An 18,276-nucleotide genomic window follows, 5' to 3' on the forward strand; every position below is an offset into this window, starting at 1 on the left:
TGCACTTTAATCCAAGAACGTCAAAGAACATGCGTCAAGAAGAGAGGATATCAATTTTAACACGCTATATGTAATAGATAATTCGGGAAAGATGCCATCTTATGATCAACCAAGATAGCGTAAAGTATGCAAACAGGACTGCGGCCAGTATATACGTCAGAGCCAAAATAGGGTCCATCGCATTACATGCCTTGGGTCGCTTGTCCAGACAAGTAGGCACTGAAATGTTTCTGTGGCCCGAAGTGTTAGTAAAATTGGACAACACACATGATTGACGAAAACTAACCGCATTCCTCGTCTGCATGAAGACGGTCCCTGGGCCGGTGAATTTGCACACCAGACCTTCGCCTGAGGAAAGGCCAGAGATGAAACCGCCGGAGGCGACTCGTTCCATGATGTATTTCACGTTCCATGCCACCAAGTGTCCGTTATCGACAACGTACTTTTCGCCTTCCATAAGCTTTGTTTTGGTCAGCTGCTGCTCCACGGATATGGCCATGCATGCCTGGGACTCACGTCTTTGCGGATAATGGCACCGAAACTAGTCAGCCAGAGCAGACCAGTACCGCTAATCTTGTACACATACAAGCCCTCGCCACTGAAAATAGCCTTGCTGAGGCCTTGGCGCTTGTAGTCCTTGATGACACCCTGCGTAGAAGCCAGCCAGGCATCCTGACCAACCGACCACGTCTCCTTGCCCGTGAGACGCAGACTGGTCACATCACCAAGCATAGGAGGTGCCAGAAGAAGCTCGCCGGGTCCAACATAAGTCGAGCTCGCCAGCTCGGCGCCGGCCACAAGCTTCTTCATGCTAAACTTGATCTGGCCCCTGAGTGTGATGGAATGCGACATGGCTACCATGACGCCGGGCTTCGCCTGCAGCGGGCAGCCCATCGCCAGCTGGACGGTCAGAATGGTATTGCTGTCGCGGTGGCTGATGCGGTAGCTGCCGCCGTTGAAGGTCCCAACGTCGTCGACAGTCGCGGTGGCGCCGATAAAGTGCTGAGGCGGGGGCGCGCCGCCCACGAGGTTGGACGGGTTGCTCGTGTCGACCGGTGCTTCCTCCACGTATTGCTTCTCTGGCAGGCTGGAGGCCTCGGGCGGTCCGTCGAAGGCGGGAGGCGGAGGGGAGAATTGAGGCTGCGAATCGGGGGTGCCTGATTGTCGTAGGGGAAGCTGCGTCTGTTGGTGCTGTTGCTGGTGCTGAGGGGAGGGTTGCGGCGACTGTTGAGGGGGTGATTGATACTGCTGCTGCTGCTGCTGCTGAGAAAGACCGGGAGGTGGCGGGTATTGCGCCTGGTTCTGCGAGGGCGTCGTGGTTCCTTGGGGAGGAGGCGGGTACGGCCTCCCCTGACTCGGTGATGCCTGCGAAGGAGGAGGGTAGCTCGCGCCATGTCCTGGCGACTGAGGGGGGGGCGGATAGTTGTGGGGCGTGCTTGACTGAGGAGGAGGAGGAGGGTAGTTGTTGCTGTGTTGCCCGGCAGCTTGCGGCGGAGGAGGGTAGTTCTGCGACTGCCCTTGCGAAAGCTGAGGCGGCGGAGGATAGCTCCCGCTGTGGCTGCGCTGAGGTTGTGAGGGAGGAGCAGGGTACGAGAACTTGGTCTGGTTCGCGGGAGGTGATTGCGGTGGCGGCGGGTAGTTTTGCTGGGCTTGATTTTGAGTGTCTTGTCAGCGCTTCATCCGGGGAGAGTTTCCGCGCAATTGGAACAACATACCTCCCGATGGAGGAGCTGGAAGTGGTGGTCAGCGCAAGTTTCGTTGACTTGCCCTATGGCGGGGTGAGAGTGAAGGACTTACGGGGATAATATTGGGAAGACATGGTCTCGCGGGATGTCGCGTCTCCTCGGCGGCGTATATTTCGGTAGGATTATCGTGAGAAGAAGCCGATTCGGACAGTAAAAGAAGACAAGGTGAGAGATCGAGGGAAAAAAATCAAATTGGTGAGTTGATCTGGCAGCAGGTCAGTCGCACGCCAAGCTGGTCGCATCCCACCTCATCGCCATCGCCTGCCCCGCACTTACAGTTTGTCACCCAACAGCCCAATTGCAGAGCGTTCGTGATACGAGTGCAGTCAGCTTCGAGTTTCACGAACAGCAAGCCCTTTGTCGCTTATCTTAGAGTCGCCGAAGCTTCCGAGCAGAATGTTCAAGAGACCAAGAATCAAGGGAAGAAAACAATTGTCGCGCAAAAAGACAATGGGCGCCTCGGGGTCCAGAGCCATTAAAGAGGGAGCTTTCCACGCGCCAGCCGGCGGAGCTTCCTGCAGCTCAGCAAGCTTGCCCCCACCCCCCCTGTCATAGCCATGAAAGGTGGCCGCATCGCCGCCACCCTCCCCCAGCTTCCCGTTGGCCTGCATAATATAAGTGTGGCAGCTTTGGTACACTTGTAGGGCAGTTGTATTGGTGAGCTTTCGATGTTGGACCGTCGTCCAATCGTTGGGGGCTGCCGAGCGCGATGGAGAGGGTCTCTAACTCTTTTGGGCGTCAGGTGAAGAGGGGCGGCGCTTAGAGCCGTCCAACGGCGACTCGCCTTGCCATTGGTCCCTGGTCTCTTTTCCTTTTTCTCGGGAATCTCATGCCGTTCCCTGAGCCTCGAGGAATTCGTCAAATCCGTATGTAGAAGTGAAAGAATCGATTTCTTTCAGATTGTTCATAGGTATTGTGACTTCTTGCAGAGATCATAGATGGGCTTGGCTACAATGAAAACGGAAAACCTATTGTACCTGAGGTGTTTAAAGGTGTTTTCCCGTACGACAGATGGGGTAGGCGTTGCTAAGTTGCTTGAAGCATTCTTCCAGAAGTTTTTATGAGACCTGCAGAAGATGAATCAAATCGAGAAGCTGCCTTTGGCTTGTGATAGACCCGAGCGGAATACCAAGAGAAACCGGCACCCGGCCGAGGGAACCATACCGGACCGGCGAGACGTCCGTGTAATGTGGGGCCGGTTCCAGCACCGACTGCCAGCGACATTTTCTACTAGGAATGAGCAGAGCGAACAATAAGGTAGCCAAAAGAAACAACGCAGATAGATTATCGGAATTTTTTTATTCGTTTCCTTCGTCATCCCCACGATGCTTACCTAACGCCGTTGGTCCCATGCTTTTCTCTTTTCCTTTTGTCTACACACTCTTTTACCCCTTAGAAAGCCAACTTCTCGTGCTTGAACGGCTTCTGGCCCTCTCCCTCACCGTACTCCAACGAAACCTGTCCCTGGCCCCGAATCTTATACTTGTAAATCATCAGACCCTCCAGCCCGACGGGTCCGCGCGAGTGGATCTTGTTGGTGCTGATGCCGACCTCGGTGCCGAAGCCGTACCGCATGCCGTCCGCCATGCGCGTCGACGCGTTCCAGTACACGCCCGCGGCGTCAACAGCGGCCATGAACCGCTCGGCATCGTCGGACGACGAGGTGAGGATGCACTCGGTGTGCTTGGACCCGTGGGCGTGGATGTGCTGCACCGCCTCCTCGAGCGACGAGACGACCTTGACGGCGAGGTCGAGGCTGAGGAACTCGGTATCGTAGTCGGCGTCCTTGGCGTCGATGACCTTCGAGACTGCATCCCCAGAGATTTTGGACTGCAGGGCGGCCTTGGACTTGGCGTCGCAGTGCAGCGTGACGCCGGCTGCGACCAACGCCTCCGCGGCGGCGGGGAAGACGGAGTCGAGGGCGGACTCCTGAACGAGCAGGGTCTCGACGCTGTTGCAAGCGGCCGGGTAACTCGTCTTGGAGTCGACGAGGACCTTTGCCGCCATTCCGGCGTCGGCGGAGTCGGTCAGGTAAATAGAGCAGAGGCCGTCGGCGTGGCCGAGGACGGGAATCTTTGTCGACTCCTTGATGTAGCGCACGAGCTCGTTGGAGCCGCGGGGGACGACGAGGTCAATGTACTCGTCGAGGGCGAGGAGCTGGGGGATGACGTCGCGGGTGGTGACGAGCTGGACGGCCGGGTTGGGCACCTGGGACTCGTCGAGGGCGGCGGAGATGACTTTTGAGATTGCGATGAAGGACTCGGTGGATTCCTTGCCGCCCTTGAGGATGGCGGCGTTGCCTGACTTGATGGCCAGAGAGGCGATGTTGGCGATGACCTCGGGACGGGCCTCGAAGATGATGAGGAGGACGCCGATGGGGCAGGTGACTCTTTCCAGGATGAGGCCGTCGTCCAGCTTGGTTCTCAGTGTGACTTTGCCGACTATATTTAACGTCAGAGCGCTGAATGGCTTTTGTGCTCGTGAGTTGGGTGGGTGAGTGAGCGTCACATACCTGGGTCCTCGAGACCTCTCACGTCCAAGATACCCTTGAGCATATCTTCAAACTTGCCCTTCTTGCCCAGGTCCAGGCGGGACACGAGACTCTGACTCAATTGGCCATCGGCGGCGGCTTTGCGGGCGAGCTCCAGGTCGCGCGCATTGGCGGCCAGAATGTCGTCCTTGGCCTCGGCGAGAGCGGCGTGGATGGCCGTCAGGGCGTCGTTGCGGGCTTCGGCAGGGAGGGTCGCGAGGATGTGAGAGGCCGATTTCGCACCCTTTGCGGCGTCGACGGGGGAGGCGTTGGTGAGGGACATTGTGAGCGGATGGGATGTCAAGGGCTCTATCCAATGAAGTTGTGTGTATTGAGTCTGGTGCTGTCGAGCTGGAAAGGGCAATGACTTATTGCCCTTTCTTTAAGATACACTTACAAGCTCAGGGGAGTTCGGTGTGAGTCAATTCGCGACTCGATACAGCTGGGCTTGTATGCTGGTTAATGGTGCGGTGCGCCACCCGGTGGGCAGCATGTTTGGCCATGAAAATTTGGAGCCCCGCACTCGGAGGGGAACAGAGGGAGTCAGTGAGACTGGGCACAAAGTTTTGTTTAATTGAGTTGAAGCAACTCTGCCATACACCAATAGTAAGTACATGGATAACTTTAATTCAGCAACCTTACAGTTCCAGAGGCAGAAATTCAAAGTCTCTTTCAACTACTTGTAACTTTGCATAGAAATGCGACAGCCTTCGTTCGATACGAGGTTGTCCACTCATCTCTTTTCGGCAGCTCACTTCCTAGCCCATTTACTCTCGCCCAGTCAAGCGAGCGGGGATCCAAAGGCTTGCTTGCCCCTGACACGCAGAATGACAGTGAATGGGTGATGATTCGAAAAAGAAAAAAAAAATTTACTCAGAATAATCATCAGTCGAAAGGGGAAGTGGTCGGGAAGCCTGAGTGGTTCATAGCCTGACGTTCTGCGGCCATGGCAACCTTCGCTGAAGAGTGAAAGGTTCTAGCTAGACTCTGCCTTTTGCCTTTTGCTCCGATCTGACACTGGCATTCTTGTTCCCTGATGCAACATTGCGCAACTTCACTCCAAATGTTTGAAGTTCAGGCTCAGCCTCTATAAGCAGTTGGTTGAAATACCACCTTACTGGCAACTACGAACAAACTCGAGTCATGAAATGGCTGGCAACCGTTCCCTACACTGGGCTGTCGGACATTCCGCGACAGTCCCCTCCGAGCCGAGGTACATTGAGGCAACGTCAGCGACTGTCGAATCTTTCTGGTTTGCCCCATTCTCGTCAACCTGGTTCACTCTGTGGTTCATCCGCCCTTCATCTCACCTCCCTGAGTGTCAGAGTGTCAATAACCTTCTACTTTTAGGTGTTGCCTCACCCACGAGGGATGCTGCCAAGCATGCAGGCGACCGCAACCTATGCACCCCGCGAAGACCTGGACGTGTCTCCTCCGACCCTCTCAGAAACATCAGAGCCCCAGTCCGCGGCGGGAGCTACCTGTTCCGCCTGATAAGAAATAGACACTCGATAAGGAGCGAGCCGAAAAGATTCGGGGCATGCCCCCATTAGCTCAATCAACCACCACCCCCATTGCCGATGGATCACGCCTTTCACGCCTTTGACTAAGCGGTTACAAGCCGGAAACAGGACCCACGACGGCAATACCAAACGGCCAGTGCCGATCCTCCCACCATCTACATGGGAATCTAGGTGTCTTCTCAAGTTTTGCAGTCGCAAGTGCTTTATTCGATGACTCCGACCAACGAGGGGGAAAGCTGCTGCGTACTGGACAAAAGCTCGCCATACCTACTCCCAATCCACCATACAGCGCAAACATCGCCGAGGCATCTCACTCCCATCCCCTCGCGCTCGAAACATCGGCTACCCACAGCCGAGCGCGGTGTCGATCCACTCCACTCCGGAGCGGTAGCGGTAGCGGTAGCGGTAGCCGACAAGCACATTCTGGTTGAAGAGGCTAGCCGCCATCATGGACATGACCAGCCCGCCCTGGATGGGTGTGGTGTGGGGTGGGAAAGCCGGACGACACCCGATTCATAATACGGCCAACATCCCCGGCAATTTTCCTTCTCAAATTTTAAATTTTTTTTTCCTTTGGGAACGTCTCTCTGCCATCTTCCCTTTAATGTTTTTACTTGCTTGGCTTTGCAGAGTCTTGAAGATCAAGTGACAAGACTTTACCTTCCTCTCTCTCTACTACTACCGAGGTAGTTTGTTGGATTTTCCGCCTGGCCTTGAAATCTCGCGCCCTTCTCCTGTCGTATCCATATCGGCACCGACTCGGCGAAAGCTCATCGAGAAAGAAAGATGACCGCCACAATACACGATCCGGAAAAGGATTTTTTTCCGCCAGAAGAAACCAAAACCAAAAGCCCTAGCCGCGGCGAGGATCAGAGCAGCAGCCAATCGAGCGACAGCGAAGATGAAATCACAGAGGTTGGTCGGAATGGAGACCGGTCCCGCAAGTCTGCCGATGCCGATGCCGATGCCGACTCGGAGCGGGACGGGGAGGTAGATGGAGAGGGGGACCCGTCAGCCGGCGACGCCCCGGCGAGAACACGGTCCCGGGCCTCCTCCACCCGCTCCCGAGCCCTCTCCATCGTCGCCAGGTCCAAACGGCGAGGATTCCTTGCACGACTGACCACCATCCCGGAAGTGGACAACCCGTATAATTATACCAACAAGACGAAATGGACAATCACCTTGATCATCGCCCTCGCCGCGGCCGTCTCACCCATGGGCTCATCCATCTTCTATCGTATGTACTTTCACAATCACTTTCCAGAATACAGGAAGCATATCCCCTCCTAGAAGTATACTGACAACATTCAAAGCCGCCCTCACCGAAATGTCCAAAGAATTCGGCGTGACCCCCACAATCACAAACCTCTCAGTAGCATTCTACATGCTCGCAATGGCAATCTTCCCCCTCTGGTGGTCCTCCTTCTCCGAGACCCTCGGCCGCCGCACAATCTACCTCCTCTCCTTCACCCTCTTCGTCCTCTTCTCCATCCTCTCCGCCGTCAGCGTAAACATCGAGATGCTCATCGTCATGCGCCTCCTCGCCGGCGGCGCCAGCGCCAGCGTCCAGGCCGTCGGCGCGGGCACCATCGCCGACATCTGGGAGCCGCGCGAACGTGGCAGGGCCATGAGCATCTTCTACCTCGGCCCGCTTACGGGCCCCCTGTTGGCCCCCATCATTGGCGGCGCGCTGGCGCAGCGGTTCGGGTGGCAGTCTACCATGTGGACGCTCGCCATCTACGGCGGTCTCGTCCTCGTCATGATCCTGTTTTGTCTGCCCGAGACCCTCGCGCGTCCCAAGCCCGCTGCTGTCGTGGTCTCGCAGCCTCAAGGGGCATCAGAAGGGGGCGGCGAGAAGATTGCCCTCTCCCGTACAAAAACAACCGAATCCGTACAAGTCCATTCGAAAAAAGCTGCCGCCTTTTTCAAAAAGTCCTTCATCGACCCCTTGTCCGTTCTCCTCTACCTCCGCTTCCCCCCGGTCGCCATAACAGTCTGGTTCGCCGCCGTCACCTTCGGCGCCCTGTTCGTCGTAAACATCTCAGTCCAGGCGACGCTCTCACAGGCCCCCTACGGCTTCAGCGAGCTCATCATCGGCCTCTTCTACTTCCCCGCCGGCCTGGGCTACTTCCTCGCCTCCCTCCTCGGAGGGCGCTGGCTCGATGTCATCATGGCGAGGGAGGCGCGCAAGGCGGGCCGGTACGACGCCGACGGGAAGCTGATCCTGTTGCCCGAGGACAGAATGCGTGAAAATATCTGGATCGCGGCGACGGTGTACCCCGCGTCGCTGATTTACTACGGCTGGGTGGTTGAAAAGGGCCTCTTTTGGTTTGTGCCGTGTATCGGTCTCTTCACCTTTGGCGCCAGCTCGATGCTCGTGTTGTAAGTCTTTTTGCCCCCTCTCACCAATGATAGCTGATTATTACTTTTTCACCTCATCTTCGTTTCCGGCTTCGGCTAACAGTTGCTTAGTGGCGCCGCCACGACCATGCTAACCGAATTCATGCCCAAACGGAGCTCCGGCGGCGTGGCGGTCAACAACTTTGTCAGAAACATTTTCAGTTGTATTGGTGCGATTGCGGCGCAGCCCGTTATCAACGCCATCGGCAACGGGTGGCTGTTCACGATACTGGGCATCTTTGCGTGGGTTTCGGGCTATATCTGCGTCTGGACACTGAGGAAGAAGGCCCCCGAGTGGAGGAAGAGCATGGACGCGGCGCTGAATCAATGACCAGATTTATGATTTGTTGTCTTGCGGCCCATTGAAGTCGCATTATATAATGGCATGACGACGCGAGGTAGTTATAGAGGTTTTAAATAATATAATACTTTTACTTGAAATTGTATATGCTTCCGGAGATACGAGCCAACATGACACCGCCTCTCTACGATAACCCTGCGCCCGCAGCTTATCATCACTCCCTTTGTCTACCAATCCCCCCCCCCCCCCCCATCACAACACCCCATCAAGAACTCCCCTGCAGAACGGTGTTGACCCCCCTCTCAGCACAATACTTGGCAACCTCCTTCCTCAGCGTCATCTTCTGCCTAGCAACAAGATCCATCACATCCCTCATCTCCTCGCCCAAATCCCACTCCCCGCCAGCACCAGCCACAGCCCCATACAAATCCTCCATCTCGATCAAAATCGCCTCGAGCTGGTTCGGCAACCACGTGACAATCGGGCTCCCGCCCGTCGCCGTCGGGTGCGACGTGCGCTTGAGGATGTACTCTCTCGCAAAACACCAGTGCCGCCAGCGGAAATCACGCACCTGGTGCAGGATTAGCAGCCACAACCGGCGAGACTCCTTAACCGCCTCCTTCTCCTCGGCACCGAGGCTGTCGGCGGAGAGTTTTGTCGAGAGCGCGGCGTCCTTGAGGCCGACTTCGAGGGAGCGGTCCTTGACGTGCATGAGGAACTGGCGATGGTTGCTGGGGCGGTAGGACCTGAAATCCTTGAGGATCTCGGTGAGCGGGGTGTCGGGCATGGGCACCTGGAGGAGGTTGTCCATCAGGGGCACGATGGAGTCATTTGCGCCCGACTCGCCGCGGAAGGACATTGGCTTGTCGTCGTTTACGCCCTCGTAGACGACGCCGTTGGGGAACATGCTCTGGCTGGTGATGCCGAAGATAAAGGTGCGGAAGCTGGTGTAGCTCTGCGGGCGGGACTTGTCCCACATGGTCTCCATTGTGTTGTTGATCTTGCGCAGGGTGGCGAGGACCTCGGACAGGCCCCGGTTGAGGGCTGCGCGGTCCAGCACGGGGACGGGTGAGGTGGTGGTGGCGGGGACGGAGGAGCGGAGGGCGGCCATTGTGCCTTTGACGAGGGGCCCCGTGTTCTTGACCATGTCGATGTGGACGAGGACGAAGCCTGCTTCGGAGGAGGTCGGGTCCAGGCCTTGCTCGAAGGCGCGGATGAGGCGGATGTTGGAGTATTCCATGCCCTTGGAGGGGTCCTCGAGGCGGTAGTTGTAGAGGGCGTAGGAGCCTGCGTATTCCATCCATGGCTTGAAGCCGGTGCTATTTGAAAGACGAAATGTTAGATTTGATTTGCCCAAGCATCATATGAGAGAGGAAACACTTACAGATCAGCGCAGCGGGCAATGGGCATCGAAATGTTCCTCGGCAGCACGTCCCTCGCAAGCCCGTACCCTTCGCCACGGACGAAGCGCTCGTGGCAGGGCTCGAGCAGGTACGCGGACGCGAGGAACGAGTAGTCGCGGTACAGGGCGTTCATGAGCGGCAGGTTGTCCTTGTACTTGTCAATGGCGTCCGTCAGGTCCGGGAATTCTGCGTCGACGGTCTCGCCGAGCTTGGAGGAGGCCAGGAGGCCGGGGGTGCCGTCGAGCTTCTTGACGGGCATGCGCCCCAGAATGTCCTCTAGGGGCGCGAACTCGGCAGGGAGGACGGCGACGGGGTCGGCGCGGGGGAGGAAGCCGCGGGTGGTGGAGACCATGAAGGCCGGGAGGGAGGTGTCTGACGCGCGGGGGTCGTCGAGGACGGGGAAGGGGGTGGAGTCGATTGAGCCCATTGTGATGGATAAGGTTGAATGGAAAACGTGGGGATAGGGGGTTGTAAAGGTGTGTGGGTTGTCTGGGATGGGTTGGTTGTATGTGGGTTATGGAGTGATGATGGTGTGGTTGTGTGTGTGTAAGTGCGACTGATGTCTGGGCAAGGGGACAGATGAGATTTGGGTTGGTGTAAGTCGACTCAGACGAGCTTCGATAAGGTGCGTGTAAGTGAGATGGGTATGTAAAAGGATGCGGAAAATTCGCAAAAAAAATTTGCCAAATAATTTCCAATCGAGCTGCTCAGTTGCTTCTCAGTGCAAAGGTGCTGAATGGGTTGAAGTGCAAGTTTGTTTCGTTGCCCTCCCGCCACTCGGCGCCGTGTATATAGTTCGTGGCCGGAATCGATTCCGGCCTCAAGTGAGGGGGTGCACTCCGGCCATGACACGAATCCCCCCTTCCCTCCACCCCGTCCGCCGTGTCCGTCCCCTATTTCTGTTTGTCATATCATCCTAATCTCTGGTCACACGGGGTCATCTAGATAGCCAGACCCGAGATTTGCTCCCACCCTCTTCTCTCTTCCATGCTGGCCAAGACCTTGCACTCCGGCCTTCCAGCCATGATAAGCACAATGCCTCTACACCTCACTGGTCCGCCATACCCTGGATCCTGCCCACATCGCGTATCACACCCTGATGACCTTACATGTATTCCTTCCTTTTTTTCGTGAGCTAAAAAGTTTTATCGGACGTCGACGAGTCGTTTGTTGTTGCAGATGCCGAGTTTTTGTGGTTCTCGCAGGTCCGGTGCAGGCGCGCTGGGGACTGGAGCGGTGGTCGAGTATTGACTTTCTCTAGCCCCACTTATTGACCGATTATTGCCGGCGTGGCCGGAACCGTTCCGGCCTCTTGGCACACGGACCCGGACTCTTTTTTTCTTCAACTTGGGGACTGAGACGCTAACAGGTTTCACACACAAATGAGACTGATAATTGTTAAGCTGATAAGGGAATTCTGCAGTGTTGCATTGAAATGAGAGTGCTTTCTGTAATAATTTCATCCGGTGTGTGCTCGCCGCCTGTTGAAGGGACGATACACAAAACCCGGTCCAAGAATTTCCCAGCCGTTGCCGTTCTGGGAGTTGAAATACAAGAAACAGCGTACATATCTATCTCTCCTCGCATCCTCTTCGTGCCACATGCTTCTCATGCCAAATGAATGTCGTAAATAGTCATGAAACTCATTATCCGAAATTCGTCCATCATAATCTGTCGTTGTCCATCTTCATCCGTCAACGGTCCCTCTATCGTCGTGTACTATGAAACGTGAGCCAAGGCGGGTCATACCATTTGAGCGACGAGTCCTACCTTAAGAAACCATCCGATCGTCAAATCCCCTCTTCGTCGCGAACAAAGAGGAGCCCAGGGCCACTGGTCTCGTCCAGCGGACCACGACGCTTGACTCCCAGTTCCATCCAGGAATCGCGCGTCGTGAAGCCCACATCGGACTCGTCTTGCTCAGTGGTTGTCCCGTCGAACTCGACCCAAGGCTCCCAGTCGTCGTCTTCTTCAGTGTCTCGAGGCATGGTGGCAGTGACCCAACGCTCTTCATCCTCTTCGTCATCTGCCCCGTCGTCTTCCGCGACTGATCGGCCAGCCCGAGGCACGGCCGTTGTCCCGTCCTCATAGACATACTCGGTGAAAGTCTGAGTGACCGTCGTTTTGCATCTCGTACCGGTCATGACGGACGTTCCGTATGCCGTGGTAAGCGGCCCGCCATCTCCTGTGTTCGTCAGCACGGGGTTGGGGGTAGGAGAACTTACACCTGGGTTGGCCGGACCATTGCCGGTGGCGGTGGGCTGGACGTTGGACTGCACTGGCGACGAAGCAACCGGCCCCGGGTTGTTGACAGTGTTTGAAGGAGCCGGTGCCGCGGTTCCACTAGCCGTGGTGCCGCCAGAGATTATCGCCGCCAACTGTCGCTCGATGGACTGGATGAGCTTCAGAAGATCTTGAAGGTCTTGCGGAGAAATCGAGATGCCGCTGGCCTGCCGCTTGGCGATGGTTGTTGTAGTTTCCACGATATCGGGTTTACGGTGACCGCCGTTCCAGTTCCGCAAGAAGTTATCCAGCTGACTGTTCAGATCTTCCGCGGCCTGGCTCAAAGTTTGGAAATCAGTTGCTGAAAGCTGGTTGGAATCGGCATCGCTAGTTCGTCCCCGGAGAATTGCGCCGGACGCGCCCTGGAAGGCGACGTGTAAAGCGACGTAGACGTATAAAATTTTGCTGATAAGATGCATCTTGGAATGTTTAAGGTGAGTAAGAGATGGTTTCTCTTTCAAACAAGGTCTCGAGACTTCTCGAGCTCATGATATAGCTAGGTGGCGTTGCACACAATGTAAACATAGCAACGCATTCCAGAGAACATTCAATGGCCGCTGATGCAGATGCATTCCGAAGGTAAATCATCCCTCGGTCATTGACGGATCAACGGCGACCGTGAGTAGGGGGAAACAACGCTTGTGTCTTTCCAAAAAGTGACGTTCAATACTAAAGCAGGCAAACCTGCTAATAGGACTGCCATAGCCTGGTTCACTATCCATTTCTTTCGTCTTTTCCTTGGCCTGCGGAGACAATGGATGATTGAATCGAGTAGGCAATCGCACGGCTAGACTGGCCGTGGCGATGAATGTGCCCCCGCCCGAAGATACTCTCCTGCTTATGGGGCGCTGTAGGCGCAATGTTGAAATTCAGGATGCACGCACAAACTTGGCTTTGGAATGATGACGATGGAGGTTCCGTTTCTTGTTGGCGGTGATGATTCGCTGCCGGGTGACATTCGGCACGTGGAGCAAGCAGCTCAAGCATCCTTGACAGGCCATTGCGAACGGATAAATCGTGGTTTTGGGGGATACCGGTGGTGAACGTCGACAGCGGCTGCACGGATCTGATGAAACGAGGCAATCTACTTGATTGTACGGGTTGGCTTTCGTGCATTTCTCAGGCATCAAACGGGCACCGGATGCTCTTCCCAAATAGCTTGTTGGGGGTTTGAGGGATAGAAACACGCCGGTTGAATGTTACTTTGATTGGGGAACCATTATTGGACTGGCGATGACCAGCTCTGGTGTGCTGTGAAACGGAGGAGTCTTTCTTCTTTCGTTCGTGTGGCATTGTACGTTTTTGTACGGATTGATCGGAGCTGAGCTCTGACCTCATTTCCATCCTGGCTTGCACCACCCGGCCTTAAACTTCTGCTGGTGTCGGGTCGGGTTGTTTGGGATCCTGAAGCACGATTGGCTCTCGCCAAGTGGGATTGGAGTTGGGGGTTCCCGTTGGAAGCATTTTTCGAACCCATATGACAGGGAAGTGAGGCCACGGCAGACGCGGGAAGTTCTCGCTGGCCCCCTTTTTTCAATCGTTAGGGCTTCCCGAGGTCCAGTCTCACGAGGTTCTCTTGCGCGCAGTATATCGAGAAGCCGGTGTGATGAGATAGATGCCTTTTCATAATCATTTCGCGAGAACTTCTGATGCCAGAAGGTCCCATACCAAACAGTCCATGCGAGTGCATCGTGAGACATGATATAACCTCTCTGATGACTTACCCGGTGTCGAAATGAGGAAGGCAGGTTGTGAGGATGCCTCCGGCAATCAGCCGTTCTTATCAATGCCCGTTGAGGGTCCAATCTGAACGTGCACTGGTGCAAAAGCAATCGGCGTTCGCAAGGTGTCCATCTCGGATGGGCCTGGCAGTCGTTTTGCTGGTCCTTTCCTCCAAGTGCACTAGCATCAAGGGATTCCTGTCATGATTGCTCGTGTCAATGGAGTAAAAAACACAACTCATCACCTCGTGTGCTGACAATTGTCCATCGGCGTCCATGGTCTTCTGATGCAGCGGACACGGTTTACTTCTGGAAGGCGAAATGATGACGAGAGATATCCCAGGGTGACTAAGGTTCGGGCCTCAACGAGGGATCCAAGGGGATTCCAGGCTCAGCTGGGAGCCTGCAGGTCGCCATCACCAATTCAGAGTTCTGGGCCGACCTGGACAAGTATCGTAGTGCGCCAACCAAGCGCAGACCTGAGCACATCGGGTCTGATGAGGATTTGTTAGTTTGAGACTCGAATTTTCTGTCGCCTTGATCCTCGCTCGCCGACCCATTCGTGCCACTGCCAGTACGGACAACCCGGTTTCCGTAGATCCCGTAGTGATTTTTACTCCATGGCGTTTTCGCACCAACGATGACAACAGCAGCCTTTGGCAGCTCTCTCAGTTGGTCTGGGAATACCGCACGGGAAAAGTCAGAAGATGATATGGGCTGGATACTTGGTGCGTGATGCATCGATCGCCGACGAGGGGGACGAGACAATGACCCGAATGCCAATAACCAAGGCGGCGCGGCGGCAGTGCTGATTGTGTCATGGTGCTGAAGGCTGAGGGAAATAATCTGCGATAGTACATAAAGTATGAAAGGGTCATGGATCATCGGCCGGTGTACTTGGACGTCTTGTGTGGAGAAGAAGTAGAGGTAGCGTTCTATCGCCAATCTTCGAGTCAAGCGTTGCCCAAATGGGCAATAGACTGCTGGACCTTGTCGCGAGGTGCGAAAGTAAAGTGTTTCGCCTTTGCCCTGGCAAGCAGTCGGGATGAATGGATGGGAGGATGCGGATAGACGATGGATGGACAATCGCCTGAGGCACGGGGATGTGCAGAATGTGAGGGAAAAGTCAAGGACTGGGCCGGGGAAAGGACGGGAATCATTACGGACGGTCCTGACGAGAAGAGATGAAGGCAATCAGGGGGGGAAGAGGGGAACCTAAGGTGTGGTGGGTGTGTGTGTGTGTGCGGATGGATGTGTCTGGTGTGGATATTACTGAGCTTCTCATCCCGAATTTCCTGCTGAGGTGAGGTCAGATGGCGAAATGGGGAAAGGGGGCAAAGGGAATAATTAAACAAACTGATGCAAAAATGCAGCGAGACAGACACAGCCCAGCGTGCCTTCTACACGCATCGTCAAACCAGACCAATGGCTCAAAGCAAGGACGATAAGTCCACGTTTTGCTGGCCCTGGTGTCGGGATTGACGTGAGGGAGCGCGGTGCGTGGATGGCCCCCGGCCGACGGGCGGAGGGTGCCGCGGTACGTACCTTACTGACCTATGCCTTGCTACCCTTGAGGTTCAACTTCCAGTTCGTGCTTGCCCAGATATCCGTACCTACCTAGGTAGTTAGTTGCACGTATAATGGTACATGATCCAGGAATGGTTCCAAGATCCATGGATGGCAAAGACGAAACTTTGCCTTGCGGCTTCCCTTCAATTTTGAGCAAGGCACGCAGTACGGTGTACGTAGGTCATACCTTACCTTGAGGTCTTCGGTAAGGTGGTAGAGTGAGATCTTGGATGGATTGGATGTACCTTTGTACCTCTGGAAGGGGGAGAAAAATCCACCCGTACATCCCTTTCCGGCCACGGCCCCCCCATGTTACTGGTCGGGTCTTCCACTCGCTTACCCACAACTGCGGCGCTGTGGCAGGTGCGCGAGAGGAAGCGAAAGCTGGAGGTCAATTCTTGAGCGAAGAGAGAAACGGGAGCCCAGCACCACGCACCACGCACCACGCACCCAGCACCACCGCGCACCCAACCCAGGCAGCATGAGAACCGTTTATTGTCACGCCGCCTGCTCTGGCGCTCTCTCGAAAATGAGACGCCAAACTTACCAGATGGATTCCCCCATAAAATAAAAATTCTCTCTATCCCCCTTCTCATCTTCCCATCCACCCTCCCGTTCCATCCATCGCCAAACCCCATCGCCCATCGCCCATCACCGCCTTGCCTCGCCGTCGACTGTGCGAGTTCGCCCACGCGAAATAATCTGCCACCACCCACGAGAGAGACAGGACAGAACGCAACGCACCGCACCGCTCACCACACAATCCAACCCAACACGTACCACCGCCCAAAACCTTGCCCAGTCCTTTACCCACCAGATCACAACTCGAGGCCCATTGGATGCCCGGCCCGTCCGCCACCCCATTCATCAAAGCAGCCATCTCCGACAAAGCCAACACTACCTACTAAGCTTCCTGTCGCCGCGCCGCCAAACTTCGCCTCTTCACCCATCCTTCCTACGCTTAATCAGTCTTCGCCCTCACCACCCAATCCATCATCATACAGCCCGCCCAAACCCATCTCGAAATGGCACCCACCGCATCCGTCAGTCGCCGCAAGTCCAATGGAGGCAAGGGCGGCCTCGTTATCACCCTGACTGTCGACGCCGACAAATTGAAGCGGACCCTCGATCCCAGCTATGTAAAGGAAGACTCGCCCGTCAAGATGGACGTTGAGGAGACGAATGGAAACAAGGAGACACAAGAAGCGCAAGATTCACCCGCCACATCAGCCACGTTGCCAGCTCCTGCTGTCACGAATGGTGAGACTGCGTCCGACTCGAACCCCGGCACGCCCGCTGGCGATGGAACTCCAGCACCCACGTCCATGGGCCCTCCTACCGAGGGAGTCAAGAAGAAGGGTACCAAGCGCGGTGCTGCCGCTGCCAATGGCCTTGGCCCTGACGGACAGCCCAAGGTCCGCGGCAAGCCTGGCCCTAAGAAGAAGGCGAGACTGTACGTCAACCCAAATTGCACACTGCCTATATAGACTCCCTGCTAACAGCATCATTTAGTGAGGATGGAACTATCGACCCGAACGCCCGCGGCGGTGCCGGTGGATACAAGCTGGGCCCCAAGGCCAACCAAGGTGCAATCAACGCCGGTCTGCGTGCTCTCGACCGAAGCGGCAAGCCCTGCCGCAAATGGGCGAGGGGCGGTTTCGTCCTCAAGAGCTTCACAGGTATCGTCTGGGAGGTTCCTCGATGGACCGCGCCACCCAAGTTTGTTCCGGAGTCCACCACCGAGGACTCTGCCGCCGCCTCGGCCGATAGCAGCACCAAGGAGAACAAGGAGAATGATCAGATCAAGAGCGACGCCAACAGCGGCGCCGACGTCGAGATGCGGAGCGCGCCCGGCAGCGTTCCGGCTAGCTCACCGGCCCCTATGGCCATCTCTGCTGCTTAGTAGCAGCGTCATCGCATGCGACTTTTCTTTCGTCGGGAGGCGTTGGGACGTCGGCATGTCGAGGAAGGCCCTCGACAAACGTTCCGAACAGCTTGGGAGTTATAAGGATCAGGAGGGAAAATGATTGCAATATCTGGCCAAGGCTTATATGGTCCATGCAGTCTTTGGATCAGAACTCATTGCGCGGCATTAGACCGCTGGCGTTACGGAAACACGGTATCATGGTTCAGCGCGTTAGCTGCCATAGGGATTACGGCGTTTGCCTGGACAGGCACAGAGCGTATACTATGAAGTTGGCGCATGCATTGGAACGAACATCGGACATAGAATTGATGCCATTCCAAGTAGTACATGGACTTTTAACTAATTTGAGTGCGCGATGCATCGTAATTGAAGGGGGCTCGACTCGGTAAAAGGAGCCGGCTGGGTTAGTAGGTGAGGTTGTGCCGAGACCCTCGGATGTAAAAAGTCCCACTTGGGCCAGAGATGAAGTATGGATGCGAAGTGCTTTCGGCTGAGGAGCTCTGGTTGGGGAAGATAAAGACCTTGAAGGCTTGGACAGGTAGGTGCCTTGAGTATGTATGCACTGACCATGGCGATTGATCCACCCTTGGTTGGCCATGCCGCGCGGTCAGCGTCTTACTCTTTTGCTCATTTGGATCGAGTGCATCGTAAAATCGTCGTGATGATGATGCTGCTCGGCCAGCGCGTCGGGTGTGACGGTCGGCAAGGTAGGCACGGATAGGCGTTGCTGATGCGATTCAGCGAGGCATGTGGGAACCCACCATTCGGGAAAGTGTGCTGGAGAAAAAGCACTGGTCACTCCCTTTTCATGATTCCCTCCCCCATCCAGCTCGTTTGCCTCTTTGTGATGGAGGATGGCCGGGAAAAGGGACGT

At 55.7% G+C, this 18,276-nt stretch overlaps 7 protein-coding genes across 7 annotated transcripts; 2 read left to right on the top strand and 5 right to left on the bottom strand.

Annotated features, from left to right (window-relative positions):
* Window positions 1–182: 182 nt before the first annotated feature.
* BDP81DRAFT_389517 (tryptophan RNA-binding attenuator protein-like domain-containing protein) lies at window positions 183–1,819 on the bottom strand (the record flags this gene model as incomplete). The annotated part of the gene is made up of 5 exons (XM_060587271.1): window positions 183–230; window positions 287–460; window positions 517–1,649; window positions 1,716–1,730; window positions 1,798–1,819. The coding sequence occupies 5 exons, from the start codon at window positions 1,817–1,819 to the stop codon at window positions 183–185; spliced, it is 1,392 nt and encodes a 463-aa protein (XP_060450449.1).
* A 1,188-nt stretch (window positions 1,820–3,007) lies between these two features.
* On the bottom strand, window positions 3,008–4,829 carry BDP81DRAFT_415665 (glutamate-5-semialdehyde dehydrogenase). The gene is made up of 2 exons (XM_060589470.1): window positions 4,258–4,829; window positions 3,008–4,186 (listed from the first exon to the last, which is right to left on the bottom strand). The coding sequence occupies exons 1-2, from the start codon at window positions 4,556–4,558 to the stop codon at window positions 3,138–3,140; spliced, it is 1,350 nt and encodes a 449-aa protein (XP_060450450.1). The 5' UTR covers window positions 4,559–4,829; the 3' UTR covers window positions 3,008–3,137.
* A 1,622-nt stretch (window positions 4,830–6,451) lies between these two features.
* BDP81DRAFT_82893 (major facilitator superfamily transporter) lies at window positions 6,452–8,550 on the top strand. The gene is made up of 3 exons (XM_060596345.1): window positions 6,452–7,035; window positions 7,112–8,180; window positions 8,271–8,550. Exons 1-3 carry the CDS (start codon window positions 6,585–6,587, stop codon window positions 8,527–8,529), a joined length of 1,779 nt encoding a protein of 592 aa, XP_060450451.1. The 5' UTR covers window positions 6,452–6,584; the 3' UTR covers window positions 8,530–8,550.
* A 210-nt stretch (window positions 8,551–8,760) lies between these two features.
* On the bottom strand, window positions 8,761–10,758 carry BDP81DRAFT_402517 (indoleamine 2,3-dioxygenase). The gene is made up of 2 exons (XM_060588846.1): window positions 9,884–10,758; window positions 8,761–9,818 (listed from the first exon to the last, which is right to left on the bottom strand). The coding sequence occupies exons 1-2, from the start codon at window positions 10,327–10,329 to the stop codon at window positions 8,765–8,767; spliced, it is 1,500 nt and encodes a 499-aa protein (XP_060450452.1). The 5' UTR covers window positions 10,330–10,758; the 3' UTR covers window positions 8,761–8,764.
* A 934-nt stretch (window positions 10,759–11,692) lies between these two features.
* Window positions 11,693–12,604, bottom strand: BDP81DRAFT_389521 (uncharacterized protein; the record flags this gene model as incomplete). The annotated part of the gene is made up of 1 exon (XM_060587272.1): window positions 11,693–12,604. One exon carries the CDS (start codon window positions 12,602–12,604, stop codon window positions 11,693–11,695), a length of 912 nt encoding a protein of 303 aa, XP_060450453.1.
* Window positions 12,605–14,069: 1,465 nt separating this feature from the next.
* Window positions 14,070–14,928, bottom strand: BDP81DRAFT_82921 (uncharacterized protein). The gene has a single exon (XM_060596346.1). It carries the CDS (start codon window positions 14,789–14,791, stop codon window positions 14,255–14,257), a length of 537 nt encoding a protein of 178 aa, XP_060450454.1. The 5' UTR covers window positions 14,792–14,928; the 3' UTR covers window positions 14,070–14,254.
* A 1,379-nt stretch (window positions 14,929–16,307) lies between these two features.
* On the top strand, window positions 16,308–17,503 carry BDP81DRAFT_82937 (INO80 complex, subunit Ies4). The gene is made up of 2 exons (XM_060596347.1): window positions 16,308–16,928; window positions 16,988–17,503. Exons 1-2 carry the CDS (start codon window positions 16,501–16,503, stop codon window positions 17,376–17,378), a joined length of 819 nt encoding a protein of 272 aa, XP_060450455.1. The 5' UTR covers window positions 16,308–16,500; the 3' UTR covers window positions 17,379–17,503.
* Window positions 17,504–18,276: the final 773 nt, after the last annotated feature.

This window comes from Colletotrichum phormii (assembly GCF_030913505.1).
Source record: "Colletotrichum phormii strain CBS 102054 chromosome Unknown BDP81scaffold_2, whole genome shotgun sequence".
NCBI classification, from domain to species: Eukaryota; Fungi; Ascomycota; class Sordariomycetes; order Glomerellales; family Glomerellaceae; genus Colletotrichum; species Colletotrichum phormii.